This window comes from Heteronotia binoei, chromosome 6 (assembly GCF_032191835.1).
Source record: "Heteronotia binoei isolate CCM8104 ecotype False Entrance Well chromosome 6, APGP_CSIRO_Hbin_v1, whole genome shotgun sequence".
NCBI lineage: Eukaryota > Metazoa > Chordata > Lepidosauria > Squamata > Gekkonidae > Heteronotia > Heteronotia binoei.
This window is the reverse complement of record NC_083228.1, coordinates 28,139,563-28,159,667: the sequence shown is the minus strand read 5'-3', so window position 1 is coordinate 28,159,667 and position 20,105 is coordinate 28,139,563. Positions and strand designations below refer to the sequence as shown.

The following is a 20,105-nucleotide window of genomic DNA, read 5'->3' as shown; positions in this document are numbered from 1 at the left end:
ACATTCCTTTTGGAAAAAAACTCTGCACAGGCACTTTGACTTACAAGCACTTTGTAGCACTAAGCACTTTGAACCAAATGTTTTGATGTACTGTGCTTAGATGTGTTTTGTAAATGAATTCATAATATTAATTATTGAAATGGATCATGATAATCAAATACTTTGAAGTTTCATATATAAATAATTACAAGTATATTTTTGATTGTATTCATTATTCGTCATGGATTTTTCTAGTTTTTAATCCCCAGTTGGGGGCTGGAGATCCCTCGGTTTGGAGCACCTCCCCCCCCCCACTTCAGGGCTATCAGAAAGTAGGGGGCAGGGGGTGGCCACTGGGTACTTCATTATATCCTATGGAGATCAGTTTCCATAGGGTATAATGGAGAATCAATCCATGGGTATCTGGGGTTCAGGGGTGGCTGTTTCTTGAGATAGAAGCACCAGATTTTCAGCACAGCTACTGGTCCCTCTCCTCAAAAAATCCCCCAGGTTTCAAACAGATTGGACCGGGGGTCTTATACTATGAACCCCAAAAGGAGGTGCCCCAATCCTCCATTATTTCCAATGGAGGGAATTTAAAAGGAATGCAATTCCTTTAAGTATGACAGTGATCTCACCCAAAACTTGCTTCAGGGTTCAATTGGGCTTCTTCCCTCCCTTCTCCCAGAGTCTCCTGGTAAGTCCCCACTAGCTTGTCAGCCTCACCTGGCAACCCACAGCAGCCCCATGAATCAATGTCCCCCAAAATGTCCCATTGTTAACAGCCATTCAGTTGCTCTGTGCACTTCTTTTTTGCACATCTTGCACATTGAGGCATGGCTTCGTTGATTGAGTCAATCCATTTCATGGTGGGTCTTCCTCTTTTCCAGTTGCCTTCAACTTTTCCTAGAATTATTGTCTCTTCCAATGAGTCTTGTTTTCTCATAATGTGAAAAAAGTACAATAAACCTCAGTCTGTCCATTTTAGCTTCAAGACAGAGTCCAGGCTTGATTTGATCTAGAACCCACAGAACTTCTCACTATGATCCATTAAATAACTTTATCACAGCATGACCAGAAACAAATGTAGGCTGCTTAAGGTCACATAATTTTAAAATAATTTGTTCTGTAATTTACTTTTAACTGTCTTGTTATGACATTGACATTTCCCAAGTCTGATTTCTAAATTAAACTACCATTTAGTTGAGGAAGCCTGAACTGGTTTAGGGAGATTTCACTATGGCAAAATCTTGCAAATGCTTCTGTAGGATGTTCAGTGGATAAAGGTGCTTGATAGTCCTGAAGCTGCATTTTTTCTGATCTCTGCAGGTGGGAGACCACCCTTACGGGCCACCAGTAGTGCCACTGTGTTTGTCAACTTGCTGGACCTCAATGACAATGACCCCACTTTCCAGAATTTGCCTTTCATCACTGAAATTCCTGAGGGTCTTCCAGCAGGGTCATCTGTCTTCCAGGTGAATGTTTTCCCTTGTCCCTTTCTGTTTCAACAATATACTAGATGAATAGTGTTTTAAAATGGTTTGGGATTGTTTATGCCACAGATTGTTACTTGTATGTGGGTTGTTTGCCCTCTTTCTCACAGCATCATGGTGTTTATATGCACCTCCTGAGTTTTCCCCGTCTTTCCTGTGATTTTTCCATAGCTTCTCTGTGGTATTTGGGGAAAGCATAGCAAAGCTGGGATGAAACCCATGTGGACAGGAGACTGTGGATCTTCCTGGCCCTGCCCACACTTGTGCCATTTTCTGTCCCCTATGGCAGCAAACCCTCCTGCCACACAGTGGTTCTTGTGTGGGTGGGTGTTTGTGGGCAGCTGTGTTGGCCTGAAGCAATAAAACAAAGCTGGAGTTTGGTAAAACTTTAGGACCAACAAAGTTTTATTGAGAATGTAAGCTTTCGTGTGCTAAAAGCACATTATTGTTTGTTGAATTGTGCTTTTAGCGCATGAAAGGTTACATTCTCAATAAAACATCTTTGGTCTTAAAGGTTCTACTGGATTCCCACTTTGTTCTGTGTGTTTGTGTGTTTCTAATTGGCAACTGACACATCATTATAGCATTATAACAATCTGTTCTTCAGGGTTTCTGAACTCCCAGCTTGCCTTTTTTACATATATATAAAATAAGTTTATTGCCATTGTAGAATATGCCTTTCCTGATATTTGTGCCAAAAGGGCCAGACCCTTAGAATGCAAGCTGGGATTTCAGAGGACCAAGAGACAAATTATGATATTTCAATGGTTGATTGTTTAAAAAAAAATGAAAATGAGGAGGGGCATGGTTGCCACAGGGGCTGTGGTAGGGAAAATGTGGGGAAACTGGCCATGAGCAACCACAGCGATGCCATGAGCATCCACAGCAGCTCCTGGGAAAGTACACCAACCTTTTATTTAAGTTGAAAATACTGATGGGTGGTGTCTGCAGTTAGGTCACAGCTTTCTATGAAGCCAACATTCTAGCCCCAACATTTTTCAAAAATATTTTGGCAAGGTAAATAGCTCATATTCCCTTCAGGTGGTTACACTTGGTGCTGTCCATGTTATTCCATATTAGGAAAACCCAGAGAACTAAATCAAATGTGACCCTTTTTGCACTAACCTTGCTCCGTGGCAGCCTTCCTTTTTTCTCCAGAGCAAGCTTACCGATTTCGCACAAGCTGCTCCGCGACACCATTTTTCACCACAGCAACCCCCAATTTGTCGCATGGCAATGTAAACCTGAAAAAAACAGGTTTACGTTGCCGCGTATCAAATCCGGAGTTGCCGCAGTGAAAAATGACAGTGTGGAGCAGCTTGTGTGGAATCACTAAGCTTGCTCCGAAGAAAAACGGAAGGCTGCCATGGAGCAAGGTTAGTGCAAAAAGGGTCACATTTGATCATTAGCCAGATACTTCTCTTATATCTGAAAGGGATGCATTCATTCCTCTCTACCCTAATGATTTTCTTTCACCCTAGACTCTTTCAAAGCAAGGTGAACATATTCCAAGATACAGAACCAGGTTTTTTTTTGGGGGGGGGGGGTTAGCAGGAACACACAGGAAAGCAGTTCTAGCTGGCTTGGCATCAGGGGATGTAGCCTAATATGCAAATGAGTCCCTGCTGGGCTTTTTCTACAAAAAAAGAGTCCTGTACAGAACTGCCAACACTCCACCAACATTTCCCACCAGTTGTTCACTTGGATTGCCCCCGTCGCTCCTAGATGTCATGCCTGCGTTAGCAATTTAACACTTCTGGGCTATATAAGAGATCATTTGAATATTCCAACAAACATGAGAAAATTTAAATGCAGCTGTTATAGTCATGTAATGGTTTGGGGGGGAGGGGCAGCTGGCACAACCTATAAAAAGCAGCTACTGAATTTTGTACCAGGTTGTGATAAACAAGGTATTAAACTGCCAGAATCTGAGGTTTCTTGCTTTATCTTCGTGAAGAAGAGCTTACTGGACAGTCATACCTTTCTTTTGCTTTCTGTTTTAGGTAATAGCCATTGACCTTGATGAAGGCATGAACGGTCAAGTGACGTATCGTATGCAGGTAGGAATGCCGAGGATGGACTTTCTTATCAACAGCAGCACCGGCCTTATCAACTCTACAGCTGTTCTGGACCGGGAGAGGATTGCTGAGTACTACCTGCGGGTGGTAGCAAGTGATGCTGGAGTGCCGTCCAAGAGTTCCACCAGCACCCTCACTGTCCGAGGTGAGTGGAGGACTGAACGCTTCCAGGCACAGTCTCACTGTGTTTGTTAGCTCATGTTTCAAAATGTTTTTAGTATGAATCATTGTCTTTAAGTTTTGCACAGTATCAGTGTGAAGTAGGGTTAAAATGTTAGACTAAGATTTGGGAAACCCAGGTTCACATCCCCCCACTCTGCCATAGAGATTGCTAGGTGCTCTTGGGCCAGTCACACACTCTCAGCCTAACCTACCTCAGAGCTGTTGTGAGGATAAAATGGAGGAGAGGGAAGCGATGTAAACTGCTTTGGGTCCCCACTGGGTAGAAAGTCAGGAATAAGTAAAATAAAAAAAATAGAATGTCTTGCTGTTTTTCATCTTTCAGATGATTTACGATGTAAACTAAGTTGTGGGTTAAGTACCAGTGTGCACGTTTTATTAATGAATGAATGAACAAAGAGGCATACTAAGCTCGGCTGGGTAGTTCTCTGGTCTTGTCCCTTTTGGGCAGTCACAAAGTTAGGGTATTTGTAGATCAGAAGGTGGAGAACTCGCTAAATCAAACTGTTCATATTACTAGTTTATAATTTATACTGAAAGTTGCAAACCTCAACATTCATACAGATTTGTCACAGTATACTAGACTTGGATGTTGGTTCTCTGCTCCCTCCCTACCCTTTTTGTTCTTGTCATCGCAACGGCATTTGCTTTAAGAGATGATCTGTAGTAGCTAGACGACTTGACACCAGAGAAAGCCTGAGTCTTTTTCAGTTCAGGTTTCTAGTGCTGAAGTTCAGAATTTTTCCTCCAAACTAATAAACTAAGAGTGTTTACTCAGTGTATTGAAGGTGAAATTGAATAAGGGTTTCAGTGGCTAAAAAGCCTTGGTCAATTTTGTCTTTAATAACTTGGCGAACTCTCTTGCAGTGCAGTGTGGAGTTACTCCAGTTTAAGCCACTGAAATCAATGTGCTTAGACTGGAGTAGCTCTTTGTAGGGTTGCACTGTTATATTGCCATCATAAGCAGGGTTATGCTGCTCTAAGCCCATTGAATTCAATTGACTTATTTATTTACTTTTACTTCATTTATAGTCCATTTTTCCAGGTGAAAAGGTCAATTAAAAACAACTCAACAGCAACAGTATAATACATACAGCAAACAATGTGATAAAGCTTGATTACAAAATAACAGAATGTGTAACTCTGTTTGGGATGATAGTGTTAGTGTATTAGTGTGAAGTGTGGCTCTGAGCATAGGAACCTGAAATGAATTTGACCAGAACTTTTCTTAGCTACAAAGAAGTGCATCTTCAGGATGTATAGAAATAAAAGAAAAATGAATGATCCCTGATTGTGAAGAACAACTGAAAAGGAGGAGCAGGAGTAACAAGTGCAAATTGCAGATTAATACTGAACTACAATTGTGACTTTTATGAGGTTCTCAGCAGGCCTGTGTGATGCTGACCCCAGTATTCATGCTACCCATTCAGCATACAAGTCATTACAGTAGTGATCCTTCCCACATGGACAGGGGAGTAGGAGAAGCCCCCTACTGCATTGGCAGAGCCCACAGTATGACTCCTCCCCACACCAACATCAGCCACCAGAAAATGATCTGTGTAGAGTAGGAAGAAGCCACAACATGAGCTAGGTTGACATGGACCCAGCCTTCAGTGAGAAAGAGGGATACTGCTGCATGTCTTAAGTCACTGATGTAGCATATGAACTTGCCCTAAGAAACTGGGTTATCCATGTTCACATTATAGTGTGTTGGCCCTTTATGTGTGTGGTATAGTTATGGTAGAAGAGCCCCATGGTGCAGAGTGGTAAAGCTGCAGTACTGCAGTCCTAAACTCTGTTCATGATCTGAGTTTGATCCTGGTGGAAGCTGGGTTCAGGTAGCCGGCTCAAGGTTGACTCAGCCTTCCATTCTTCCAAGGTTGGTAAAATGAGTACCCAGCTTGCTGGGGGGGGAAGTCAATGACAAACCACCCCGTAAAAAGTCTGCCGTGAAAACGTTGTGAAGGCAACATCACCCCAGAGTCAGAAACTACTGATGCTTGCACAGGGGACTACTACTTTTACCTTTTTATAGTTATGGTGATGTACTAAGAATTGTATGAGATTCACCACACACATGTTCTCATTCACCTTGCCCAAGTTTGAACATATGAAGCTGCCTTATACTGAATCAGACCCTGGGCCCATCAAAGTCAGACTGGCAGCAGCTTTCCAGGGTCTCAAGCTGAGGTTTTTCACACCTACTTGCCTGGACCCTTTTTAGTTGGAGATGCCGGGGATTGAACCTGGGACCTTCTGCTTACCAAGCAGATGCTCTAGCACTGAGCCACTGTCCCTCCCCTATTCAGTAGAGTTCAGATGGTAGCATTTATTAGACCAAAAAAGCATTTCACTGAAAGCTGTCATTTGAACCACTTTGGAAGCTGCTACTATTAGTTTGTGACCGATTCCCCACTAGGCTTGTTCTGGCATTAGAGTTCTTTTCCCCCCAACACTTCCATTGGATTTCACACAAGCTGCTGTGGGGCTGCAACTCACCCCGCCCTCTTTTCTGTGGCAAGCAAGATCCTCTGAAAACTGGTTTCTGCTTGTTTTGGGAAAGAGGAGAGGCAAGTCACAGCCCTGGGGCACCTTGTGAGAAATCAGATGGCAGCGTCAGGTGGTGGGGGGGGGGAAGAGTTCTGACACCAGAACAAGCCTAGCGGGGAATCAATCTGTTTTTTGTTTAACTGAGTGATAATCTCCTCTTAAATTTGGCATAGGAGCCAAATAGCTGGTTTATTTTTATCAGCCTGGGGGGAAATATATGTCTAATGGCATTTGCTCATAACTCTCAAATATTTGTAACCACCAGTTACATAGCTTTCCTTAAAATATTTTGCCAACTAGGTCATTTACACTTTCTCCAAGTATCTTTCCCAGGTGTCAGACAGTGTGAGAAAGACTTGGCTCCTGGTTGAACTCTTAAGAACTAATAATATATAGTACAAATAGAACAACCAGTTACTGACTAATATTAATGGCCAGCAGTGTGTCTTTTAAGAATTCTGTGCAGTGCCTGGGGCAGAGCCTAGAGTCATCCTTGATCAAATTCTGTCTTGTAGTTTTGGATGTGAATGATGAGAACCCTACCTTCTTCCCAGCTGTCTACAATGTATCACTTCCAGAAAATATTCCTCGTGATTTCAAGGTGGTTCGCCTGAACTGTACAGATGCTGATGTGGGTCTCAATGCTGAGCTCAGTTATTTCATCACAGGTATCTGATCTTTCTGGAAGCCTCTCCAGCTAACCCTGCAGACATTTTGTTCATAGGCAACAGAGAACATTGCTCTGTTTTTTTTTCCTTTTTCTTTCAGATTTATAGCCTACCTTATCCCAAAAGCTCAGGGTGGGTGACACCGAAAGGCATAAAAATCCTATTAACACAGAACAAAGCTGGATTCCCATGTGGTTGGCTAAAAGCTCAGTCCATCTCTACACCCTCCCTTTAACTTCATGTGAAGGAAACTACTGCATATTTCCAGGGCCGGATCTAGGGAGGGGCGGAGGGGGGTGCTTGCCCTGGGCACCATTGGGGGGGCGCCAAATTGGGCATGGAGTCCATTCTATTCTATGGTCCCATATGATAGAATGGATCCACAAGGGGTTACCAGTTTTTAATTTTGCCCCCCCCCCTCAAAAACATGTAGATCCAGTCCTGCATACTTCTGTTTCCCTCCCCTTTCCTTCAGCATTTTTGGGAAGAGATTTTGGCTGCTCTAAACTCTACCCTACTCTCTCTTCTCTCCCTATGGATGCGAGAACAATCATTTGCTTAGCACATTTCCACCAGCAGCATTTTCCCATGGGAATGTGTTACAGTGCTGCTGAGCGGAGTATTGGTGCAAGTAAGCAAAGAGGAAATGTATGTAAATCAATCAGCCAAAGGGGCTTTTCACTCTGCTGTTAGATTTCCAAGGCTAATTTGCATATGTTTTCCTGCGATGCTTTGCAAATGATAGCAGAGCTGTTTTGGGCTGTTGGCAACTTGGAATTATCTATGCTTCATCAGACTCAAAAGAGACATCAGCTGTTTTATGTCTACTGTACGTGGATATGACAATTTGAGGAAGGCGTTGTGGCTGAGCTCATTTGCAATGTTTGCTGATGTGTATCCAGGTGGGCTGTATTCTGTTGTAGAAACGGATGTAGATGGTTTATGAAAATAAGCCTCCAACAACTTTATAGAGAACTGCTGCCATAGCAGTTATGCTGAGGATGTCTCTTCATTTTCTTCTAGGTTTTTGTTTAATATGATGCCCACTGCAGAGTAGAGAAGACACCATGATTGGCCATGATTTCCAGAGGCATCTAGATTATCTCCTCTTCAACAGGGCCATCTCTATCACTGGATGATTTAGGATGATGGTGGTGCCCATGAAGCTGTGTTATCTCATTAACTTTAGTGGAAGATTCAAGTATGTGGTTTTGGGTATGCACAATTTGTGACCAATGCTCCCTCTTACAGTCTTCTGAGCAAAAATTCTACTTTGTTAGCTACTGACATTAAAGTTGTGAGTGAGCAACTTGGCTACTGCATAAATTTGTTTGCTCTGGGGCCATCCTTCCTGAGCTAAGACAAAAATGTGTGAGCTGGAGGCTAAAAACCTGTGAGCTAGCTTACATTAACCCAGCTTAGAGGGAACACTGTTTGGGACCCACCAAGGTAAATGCTGCCAACATGCTATGATCTTCATATGCTCAACAACAATCCAACACACATACACTCCACCATTTTTGTTGCTTCAAGTGAATGGCAAAAACAGTCTGATTATCTCCTTGATGTAGCTGGTAGGCTGTTCATCTTGGTGTGTCACAACTTGGGGTTTTGTTGTTGTTGTTTTGCCATCAAGTCACATCTGACTTGCGGTGACCCCTTAGAGTTTTCAGGGCAAGAGACATTCAGAGGTGGTTTGCCATTTCCTGCTTCCACATCACAACCCTAAGTATTCTTTGGAGGTCTTCCATCTAAATACTGGCCAGGGCCAACACCGCTTAGCTTCTAAGATATAATAAAATTGAGCTAGCCTGAGTTATCCAGATCTTATTTCTCATTGACATCAGTTGTACACGTGCTTTCCTCTCCCACTGAGATCAGTGATCTATAAACCTACCCTAAATAAATGTTTGTTATGGAGTTATCCGACCTATAATATCAACATTTCCCCTCTTGAATCATCCTCATTGGATCATAATTTACTCTAGTGTAGTCCAAGTTATGGAATGCATAGTTCTGTGCTTTCAGCGTGATAGTCCACAAATTATTTCCAAAGGCTCCAAAAGTTGTGTATTCTCGCCCTCTACTGCCTAGAGTTTTCTATGACACTCAAAATATTTTTGCACCTTTACTTGCTGCTTTGTTGTTCATTCCCGAGGTAACAAGGAAAGTCAAGAATTAATAATGTTGATAAAACTACATTTTCAGACTGTGAAATCCCAAAGACCTTTTAAGAAAATGCAGCTACAATGCTGTCAAATGCAATCAATTTAGGCTGAAATGAGATTCTTGCAATTCTTCCTAACTGGGGACCTCAGCAGTAGCCTTATAGTCTAGTTGCCATGCTTTATACATTTTTGACCAAAATACAGTTTTGCAGGTACAGACAGGGGATTTATCACACAATCTCCTGAAATGTAGGCAAATCTTTTACAATTCCAGTCCATAAGGACACAGAAGCTGTTGCATTTTTGCCTCTTCCATGTAGAGTAATAGAAGGCATTTCTGTACTCCACACTGAAACCATTCAAACCTGTCTAGCTGTCACAGGCCCCAAATCAGGAACTCCTGTAACTGTAGTATCTAGAACATAGACACTGCTGTTGAGGAAATGAGAGGTGTAGGAACCTTTATATGTAAGATTGCCAAGTCTTGGCTGGCTGCTGGCGGGCAGACTTCCTTCATGCACGCAAAGTGTGCATGGTGTGAGGATGTTGCCCAGACATAACCATGTCAGGAAATCCTAGTATTTTGGTAAAAACTATATGGCACCATAGAGGTTTTTACCAAAATGCTACAGCATTCCCGCACAATGTGCCCAGTGCAATTATGTCATTTCTGGGTGACATCATCACACTGGGCACATTGGGTGTGAGTGGAGCTCTTCAGGGGTAGAGCGCCCCTCGCCAGCTAATCTTGTGCTGGTGGGTTGGGGAAAACCCCACCCCCAGCTGGACGCTGGGATCCCTATTTGCATGCATTCCCAGTTCCATTGTGTTCATTTGGGGAGGGAGAGAAGCTGGTTTCCCAATTGCATCAAGAATGAGAGAGAGCTTAGAAGCACAGACACGAGGGACAGAGCAACAGCAAGCAGGCTGTGTGCGTGAATGCTGCAACCGAGCTCGCTGTTTTCCTCACTGAGGAAGCAAGGGCAGGCAGGGGTGCCGAAACTGGCACCTTCCCCCACAGCTGCACTTCAGGCAGCTGCCTCATGCTGCCTAATTAATTCACCAGCTCTGTGTGCACACCAGTGTTCCCTCTAAGCTGAGTTAGTGTGAGCTAGCTCAGTTTTTATAGCCTCTGGCTCATGCATTTTTGTATTAGCTCAGGAAAAACTAATTTATGCAGTAGTTTACAACTGTAATGTCAGTAGCTCACAAAGTAGAATTTTTGCTCACAAGACTCCACAGGGAGGGAGTATTGGTGCACACACAGATGGAGAGGAATATGAACCATGGAGGTGTTTTTCATAAGTACTTCTGAATTTCTTGGTTCCACAGTTCTTATTTCTGGAGAGTTTAAATTTCAGTGCCCTTCATTAATTGAACTTTTTTTCTTCTGTAGGTGGAAACCAGGATGGGAAGTTCAGTGTTGGTTTTAGAGATGGAGTAGTAAGAACAGTCGTCAGTTTGGATAGAGAGACTGTGCCATCCTATACACTCATCCTAGAGGCCATTGGTAAGTATATCTTGTGGATACTATTGTTCCTGTTATCTAAGCAACCGATGCCCATTCCATTCTGCATCATTTGGAATGCAGTGGAGAGAAGGAAGCATACAGAGTAATGATTTTTTTTATGATTTCTAAATTTTTCATTTAGTTCCATTATATCTCAGCCCCCATATTTAAGAATTGAATTTTACTGAGCATGCAGAAAGTTTCTTTTTTAAATGTTCCTCCAAGACTTTGCATAAAGACAGTGACAGTTGCCATGCTGGCACCTTCTTCTCCCCACCCCCGCTGGGGGGGGAACCCCCCCCCCCCCGATGTAATGACTGGAAACTGATTAAAAGCACTTTAGATGAGACACCATCAGGGTTTATAATTTCTTTTTAATGTAACTGATTTTACTGATTTCAATGCATGTATTTTATTCTTGTGTTGTACATCACCCTGAGCCTGGCACTGGCTGAGATGGGGCAATTCATTAAGTTAAATTAGTCATCATCAACAGCAACTTCAGTCAGACCTGGGCTTTCTTTGTATTTCAGTCTCATGTTCTGGAGAGTGACCACTTTGTAGGTCTGGATAAGAGAGATTCTATATCTTGTTAACTTGTTTGTGAAAATATTCCCTGCCTTATAATATAATTAAATACACTAAGTTGCTAGATATGTGTGTGGAACATAGGTTAGTTAAGACAAGAGGCACAGCAATGGGACATAAATAGGGCTGGGCTTTGATGACAACAAATATCGTATATGAAGCACACATTTATGAAAGAACACCAGATAATAATTAGTAGGGTTTGGCATTTCCTGTGACATTTAAAATACTTCAGGTTCATACTGATGCCTCATACATAAAACTTTCATATTTCCAATAATACTGAAACAAAAAATTTAAAATAATGGCAAATTCAGACTGGCATTCTGTAAATATAAACACTCACATTTTCCTGTAATATTTAATCCTAAACACATAGTTTTTTCCCCCAGATATGAGTTTTAAAAACTCAGTACTGAAGTTAATTTTGCTTCTAGACCAGAAGCAGCTGAATGTTTCATTTTTCTCTATCACAAATCAAATTAAGGCAGTGATACTGATTTATATTTTGCCTGTTTAAATATTACAGGAGGGAAAACATACTAGTTTTGAATCACATAGAAAACTAGGAAGGGAGAATTAAATTTTCTGTGCCCTCTATGTTCAATGGTGATCATTTCAACACCAGTATAGATTTGGAATGCACTTCATATCACTCTGACATTGGGCTTGATTTTAGGCCATGTGTAGTTAACTAACATGGGGCGAAAAAGCTTAGGGGCTGATGAAGCCTATTGTGGAAAATACCCATCAAGCCAAGCACATGTTTACTGGCACATGCATTATGAAATCAGCTCCAAGTAAAGCCAATCCAGATCCAGTATCAGTCTCCTACCTATAATCTACTCTGAAAACAGCATTCAGCAAGACAGTAATTACAAGTCAGAGTGACACAAACATCTCTGATAAAGGAATAATTATAAGCCTTTGTGATGTAAATGAAATTTGCTGTAACCCTTACTGAAAATGCATACTAAATCCCAGATATTTAAGCTGGAACAACCACATAATTGGCCTATCCAAGATAGTAACCAAGCAGTGCCATCATCAGCCTCTAGCTCATATTTCCTCATTATATCTTTCATTGGTTGTATAATTGGAGGATGCGTTACTGTAGCATTTTTACCCAAATACCAGAGCATTGCCCTGACATCCTGGGTGTGATGACATCACTTCCAGGTCATGTGGGCAGTGATGTAGACATATTGTTGTATGTCAATAGGCCTTCCTGCTGCTCCTGGTGAGTCCCGCCATGAGTGTCCTGGCAACCCTACCCAAGCTCCAAGTGGAAGATCCAGCAATAAGAAAGAAGTGGAAGTCTAGGGCTGCTGGATGACATCTCCTCTCTAGCAAGTGTGAGCTAAGGCCCATGAAACTGTTAGTGTGATCTGGGTGGATAGCTCATGTTGTTGGGAAGTAAAGCTTGAAAATAATTGGGTGAGTGGGCTATGGGAGTTAAGATCAAGGGAAAGTATTTTGACCCTGCTTGCTTCTGAACAGTTTGCACTTCGTCAACTTTCTTTCAGTACTACCAACTTTTTTGTTTATGCTGTGACATTACATGGACTGGGGTTTTTTTGTCTTTGTTCTCATAGATAATGGTCCCACAGGCAAACGGAGGACTGGAACCGCCGCTGTGCATGTCACTGTGCTGGATGTTAATGACAATCGACCCATCTTCCTTCAGAGCAGCTATGAGGCTACTGTCCCTGAGGACGTCCCAGACTACAGCAGCATAGTACAGGCATGTAGCAAATCTTTCCTTTTAGGAGATTTTTATATTAGGCCATGCCTCTATTCTATTACCTTAAGATTCTTGGATTTGGCAATCACTGCTGCTGCTGTTGGAAAGGCTAACAACAGGAAGCTGAATTTGAGACCAGTAGCAACCTAGAGACCAACAAGACTTTGGGGGTATAAGATTTTGAGAGTCACAGTTCCCTTCATCAGATACAGCAAGCTGCACAGCTTGGAAAGAAGCAACAGCACTTTGCCAACATTTTTAAAAACCCACTTTAGCTGGGGCTTTGGGCCCACATGCTAGCCACATACCAGCATTGGGGCTCACTGAGTTGCAGTGTAGATGGCATTAATGGGTTCTACAAGATGTGTTGTAGAATGTGGCCCCTGAACAATAACCAGTATGTGCTGCTTAGTGAGTCAACCCAAGTCTGGAAAGTCATGTTTGTGGTGTAAGTGGCAAACAGACAAATCTGGGAGGGAGGCACTGTTGAAGCAGTCCTTTCTTGACAATGTGTACAAGTGTGTGAGTGCATACAAAGCATCTCTAAAAGGAAAACTAGAAAAGAATTTGAAGACTCAGAGGTTTTTTGTTTCCCTCTGTGGAGCTAGCCCTCAGTGGAATGAATGGGTGTATGAGAGAGCTAGCTGAATGAATGCATGCATTCACTCAGTCTCTTTTTCTCCTTTCCAGTTCCTCTTCAAAACCAAATGTTTTCGTAGCAAGTACTAAGGAGTGTTCTCAGAAAGCTCATAGAAGACTTCTTCTTTTTTGTTCTTGAATTTGCTTCTCTGGTCTGCCAGCATATAGTGAGATAACAGGACTGTTACAATCACATGGAGATTTTTGAAAAGCAAGGGGTCAGCCATGTGATACACTCAGAAACGGAACAAAAATTGCCTTTGTAGAGTCACATACTTAACCTGGGATAAACTGCAGGGAAAAATGGTGATGGGAATACAGTAGGGCAGATGGGTTCACTGTGGCAAGAGGATCTGTGATGCCTGATTTGTGATTGATAATGAGGTTCTCAAAAGTAGAGCAGGCTCTACATTGCTATCATTTGTATCGCTTTCTCTATATTGCTGTTGCTTGCATTGCTCGGGGTGGTGTACATGAATGTATACACTCATGTACACCAGCTGTCCCTTTCATATGGAGCTGAGCTGCTACCATACTTCAGCCTAGCTCACCATATTCAATAAGCAGTTAAAAGAAGTGCTTGTGGTTGCCCAGCAATCACCTGGTGAACTTCTGAATTTCAATCAATCTGGTGTTCTATTTGCATCCCATCTAATTTCCAGGGAACTTGGGACAGCTGTGAAGTGTGTTAGGCTTAGAAGGTGTTTTGCCTGGATTTAAGCGGAGTCCAAACCTCTGCCCATTGTGGTTCATTTGATCCCCATCCCACCATATAGCAGAAGAGGATATTGTGTTCAGGAAATGGGCAAAAAGAGCTTCTTGTGGAGCACATGCAATGTTTCTGCTCCTAATATAAAACTTGCAGATGAATTTGCAGAGGCAACTGTTTTATAATGTTGATTAGGCCGTTTTGATGGTTTGAAAGTTAAAATATGTCAGTGCATCAAAATAAGATGTTGTATGGGGATGACATAAATACTTCAAGATTTGCTTTTGTCTGTGCAGTAACATTCTGAATGTCTCTTGATATTAGTAAGAGTCTGCAATGGTGAGAAATGCAGTAAGAAAAAAAAATAGAACCAAATAGTCAAAGCCTCCTGTAGATGGTACTAAATGCTCACACAAATGAAAAGTACTATCAGGATGTCTGCAAGGAAAATGTAGATTCCTGTTAGAGAAACTCTCTTTAATATATTGCAGAAATTGTTTTTCTAACCAAAACAAATGGAAAGTCAAATGCATCAAAGTGAACATGAAAAATGTCACAAATCAAATTGAGGAAATATACAGTTGGATCTTTTTTAGTTTAAAATCAGTTTTACAATTGAAACAAGAGGAGGTGTGTTCTTTCTTCTCTCAAAGTTTGTTTTTGCATGCTTGTGTGATAAATCCCCATACGTGATTGGCATCATGACCTATAGATGTTCTGAGCTTTATATTTTCCTTTGATTCAGATGAATAGCTGTCTTGTGCCAAAGTATTTCAGGTAATGTAAGTAGTCAGTGTTGGTGCCTAACTTGGGTATTTTAACCGCTACTCAAGCACTTTGGTCTGCTGAATATGCTGATAATTAAAAACTTTCCATATCAACAGTGGTACAAGAATTACTGTTAATTTCAGCTGTGAACCAGGAAGTCCCCCCCCCTTCTCTGTCATGATGACAGAAGTAAGTGGCTTTAAATGAGTTATTCTTGTTCAGCCTCACCACCCTTCCACCACCACCCTTCCTCAAATAGGGGGATAATCAACCTGTCCTACCCTCCAAGACATGCCAGGATTCACAGATTCTTTGCAAGCTAAATTCTGATTTGATTCAATAACCATAGTTGGGTGCTGTGAGACAGGCTGGAATAGTAGCCAAGTTTCTGTCAGGGAAGCAGGGGAAAGAACAGCAGTGCTGAAGCCAGGATTTACTAATACAGCCATATTCACCGTTTGTCTGTGAACCAAATCCTTATTTTATTAACTAATCGCCATGGTTTCACGTTCCCTCTGAGATGACTCAGTATGAATGCCAAGGATGATATTTGCATTTATGGCATTACACCTGAGCTTTTTTTTCTTCTCTACAGCTACTTCAGCAGCACACAAACCCCTCTCAGTTGGGTTTGCTTGGCTTGGATGCTGATTTAAGTATTTTTATTCAGCAGAAGTTGGTGATTACATGCGTGTGTGAACACAGTGCTGAATATATAGATATTATAAGCAGAAAAGATGGAATTGCAGTGAAATCAGTTTAGCAAACACCTGCTTAGAAATAAGCCAACTGAGTGTGTACGTTTATGTGCACCAAACCATTACACACTTACAGTAAAGAACCTCTTAAATATCAGGCATCAGTCCAAATATAAACCAAGCTAAGCGTATAAACTAAGCAATATACTAAAAAGTTAATGTGTATTAGCAACCTTAACTATGCTTTTTCTTACACTGCTGATTCCATAGCTTCTTCCAGTTATAGAGAGTCAACTTTGCAAGATGTTCCACAACATCTGGGTGGAGACCTGCCCCATCCAGCACCCTGCAAGAGCCACTGTGTGTACACAGACTGCTTCAGGGAACTTCACTATGATAACACATATCCAGGGGGGGGGGGGTTGTAGGAAAAGCCCAGCAGGAATTAATTTGCATATTAGGCCACACCCCCTGACACCAAGCTAGCCAGAACTGCATTCCTGTGCGTTTCTGCTCAAAAAAAGCCCTGCACACATCTGCCTAAGGAGCAGCTGGCACAATCCAGGGGAGAGCCCCATTTAAAGCTATATTAGTAAAGTGCTTAGTTGTACGTTTGTCCTGCTGACATTATGACAGCTTTGTCTGAGTTCTACCAAAAGTCTCCATATTTCATAGCAAATAATTTGGAGGGTGTGATGAAGGTGTTCTCATTTGCCTTTCCCCACCATTGAATTGTCCTTCTCACTAGCTTCCAAGAAGAGGTGCAACTAATAGTTAAAAGACAAATGAATTTATAATGTTATAAAAAATATATCCCTTAAGACCAGGGTAAAATAACAGCAGTATCTGTTTCCTGAAAGGTATATTTGAATAGCTACATTAAAGCACTAATATCCCCAAACATTCTTCAGCCCCAGGGTGACTGTATGTGTGAGTATGTGGTCATTCTGGCACTTGATAAGGTGTGGAAACGGGAACAAGAGTGTCTCAGCCAGCCATGCTGCATTGGCCTTCATTTTAAAAATTACTTTAAAATGGCAGTGGCATCCCCATGGCTGTGGCTGGCAACACAGAGCTGGCAACTCTAATTTCTGGTGGTTCCTAGGGCTACTGGGAAGTGACAAGGGTAGATCTAGGAATAACCAGAAAATTGCCTTAGAATCAACATTATGTATAATCCCCCCCCCCCCTCACCTACACACACAACAGATGAACTTTCTCAACTAGATGCCCTGGTAGACCCATGGCAGTTCTCTCCAACAAATCTTAAAAAGACTAGCAGCTGCCCACTTTCAGACTAGGTCTGTGCCACAGAGACAGAGGTTAATTCCTTCCTCCCATGCCAATTTCTGGAAACTTTCCTCCTCCCTGTACTGTGGTTAGACCTGGAAAGGGGAATAGACAAGCAATAAAAATAATAATTTTATATATATAAAAGGGGTGACCAACAGTAGCTCCAGATGTTTTTCGCCTACAACTCCCATCAGCCCCAGCCTTTGGCCATGCTGGCTGGGGCTGATGGGAGTTGTAGGCAAAAAATGGCCACCCCTGATATATCTGTTGGATTTGACTATAAGATCACAATTCCCCCACCTCCCTGTTCCTGTTTACCAGTGAAAACTGTTCACAGATCTCCCAGTATTTCTGTTTTCATTAAAATCTGCCATGGGGAAGGGAGGGGAGTGGAATTAGTGTTGGGGGGGGGGGCTGTTTTCTATTTTCTTCCTTCTGTGACATGTCTCCAATCAAAGCAACCACTATTTTTCTTGCCCTTCCTCAAGTCACTCTTAACTAAAAACAGAGAAGCCAGCATTCTCTACCGCTCTACATCTGGGTAAACTGTCACGTTTAGGGCCCATCTTACATCCAGCATGCCTTCTGGCATAGACACATCTTGCTCCCACATTGTACAACAGCAACCATCTGTCAGTTTGGACTGGCGTGCAAATGCACATATGTGCCATTGCATATGTTCCTACCTTGTTCTGTGCACAACAATGGTGCTGCAGGATGGAAACCTCAGGAATGTTGCCCCCAAACCTCCCCCACCACCACAGCTATACCTCAGAGGCACTCAAACTGCATGTGACAGCAGCTGCCCCATTTGATTAAACCTAGTCTGCCCAAATGAATTATGAAGCTGGGGGTGGAGAACCCAATTTGGAGAATGAGGAAAATCCATCCCTCATCTTCAAGCTCCTTACTGTAAGAATTGGGCCTGCAACATCCTCTTAAATATGCAATTGGGTTACAGTCAGGGCTAAACAAACAGATCTCCCGGTGTTGCTTGTAACTGGGTCCTCACTGGAATATTTGAAGGGAGATTTTATTTTCAGTAATCAAAGACAGCTCATTCATCCATATCTGCCTCTCTTTTGAAGGGCTGTTCTACACAATCAGTGTTCGGCATGATAAATGCACATTGGTTTCCCATTTGTTGTACATGGACCGCATGTTGTCTTTCATGGTGCTGATTCTACAGGGATATCATTTTCTCAGCACAGTGTTGTGCATCCAGGTGAATATGATGCTTCCCTCAGACACTGTTGCTGTAATGTTTAGGTGGAATGTGGATGCCTTTTCTCTTGAGCCATTGCCTATTTTAAGGTTTGTTTGTGTTTACATTACTAGGGGCAATGCACTCCTCTTCTGTCTTTTGCAGATTTAACATGCACCCATACAAATGCAGCAGTGCGTTAACAGTTTTGTGAACTCATGTGTTTAATTCTTTGGTTGCTGGCAGTGTCCTCTCCTGCAATATTAACTCCGCTGTGGGATCATATATGCAGCAAGGGATTTTTTTTCCCCACCAAAAAAAGTGGCAATCACAACTCCATCTTCCAAGTTAGACACGTCATTGTCCCATTGTCAATGCGAAGTAACTTACACAAGTGTCATGGAGCAAAACTTTGTGGCTCAGGTAATGTGATTGTGCAGGAAGGTTTTGCATATTTTCTAGTCAATTTTGACTGAAGATATATGTTCAAACAGAATATTGCTAATAAATCATTGTTCCACATCTCAGGAAATATTAGTCACCTCCATTCATCAGACGAGCAAGCTGTGAGTCTCATGTTTTTGCAAAACCTTCTGTTCTCATAGACTGAAGAGTTTTAGGGGCAGATGACACAGGCTCAAATGGAATTAGGATGATTTTGGAGCCTATATCCCCATCAATGTAATAATGCCCTATCTTTTTTGTCTGTGGAAAGAGTTTCCTCACCAATACAATATGGTTTCAGCATTTCAAGAAGGCATTGAAAGAGTTATTCTTCTGCACCCCTTTTTTCATAGACAGGAGTATAATGACGACTCCACTATCCAACGTTTCCATCCATCTCAAAGCAGGTGTATACTATCTGAGCAGTTAATTTGTGAAGGGCTGTTGAGATGGAGCATTTCTGCAGCTGAATTGTGGAAGCTTTCACTGAGTCACATTTTAGTAGATTCCATGATATTCCATTCCTGGCTGACAGGCACTTTCCTTGAACTAGTTTCATTGGCTTGGGAAATAGGACGGCTGCGTTTGACACTGCTCCGTATGGAATGTCTCAGTGAGCCCAGACGTTTCCAGAGCCTAAGCTGTGGCTCACTGGCATCTTCAGGGTGGTGAGGCATACACTCGTGCGGCCCATGGCAAGATTGATCTAGAGCTGCAGGCTTGCAGAGAGTGACAAAGATGAGGCAGGTGGCCAGAAGGACGAAGATGCAGATGAGAGCAATGATCATTGGCAAGGAGTCAGGCTTTTCTACACTTGGCACAGAGCTTAGTGGAACCAGTTTAGTAGTAGCATTGAGAAATGCAAGTACACGGGTGGTTGGAGATGTCTCACTTGCAGTGTCATTTGTATTCATCTTTCCTACAAGACACAATAGGAACAGAGATGAGAGAACTGGAATAATTGGCAGATGGTAGGAACGAACTGTGTGGCATTTATGTAAGGCTATTAAGCTTAACAAAAAGTCCGGACAGAATTGAAAATATTTCTTTCCCTAGTGTAGCGGTTCCAAACTTTTTGCTACAAAGAACCAAGGCTTTTTTTGTAGCAGGAACCCTTTGCATATTAGGCCACACACACCAATGTATCCAGTCGTCCAAGAGCTTACAAGGCTCTTAGTACAGGACCAACTGTAACCTCTTGGAGGATTGGCTACATCGGGGTGTGTGTGGCCTAATATGCAAAGGAGTTCCTAAGATGCAAAAAAGGCCTGCAAAGGACATCGGTAGAACTGTATTCAGAGTCCACCTGCCCATTTAAAATTAGATGGCACCCTTTTATTCTCTGATGCTGTGCTGTTTTCCAGTCTTTACTTCTGGCTCCCTGATGATCTA

The 20,105-nt window shown here is 42.3% G+C and overlaps 1 protein-coding gene across 1 annotated transcript in view; it reads left to right on the top strand.

Moving 5' to 3' along the window:
• CDH23 (cadherin related 23) overlaps positions 1 to 20,105 on the top strand; it is a 655,943-nt gene that overhangs the window by 472,950 nt on the left and 162,888 nt on the right. The window contains exons 22-26 of the mRNA XM_060241177.1: positions 1,309 to 1,454; positions 3,476 to 3,695; positions 6,796 to 6,948; positions 10,513 to 10,626; positions 12,810 to 12,958. Of these exons, the coding sequence (XP_060097160.1) occupies positions 1,309 to 1,454; positions 3,476 to 3,695; positions 6,796 to 6,948; positions 10,513 to 10,626; positions 12,810 to 12,958 (782 nt within the window). The remainder of the gene's footprint in view (positions 1 to 1,308; positions 1,455 to 3,475; positions 3,696 to 6,795; positions 6,949 to 10,512; positions 10,627 to 12,809; positions 12,959 to 20,105) is intronic.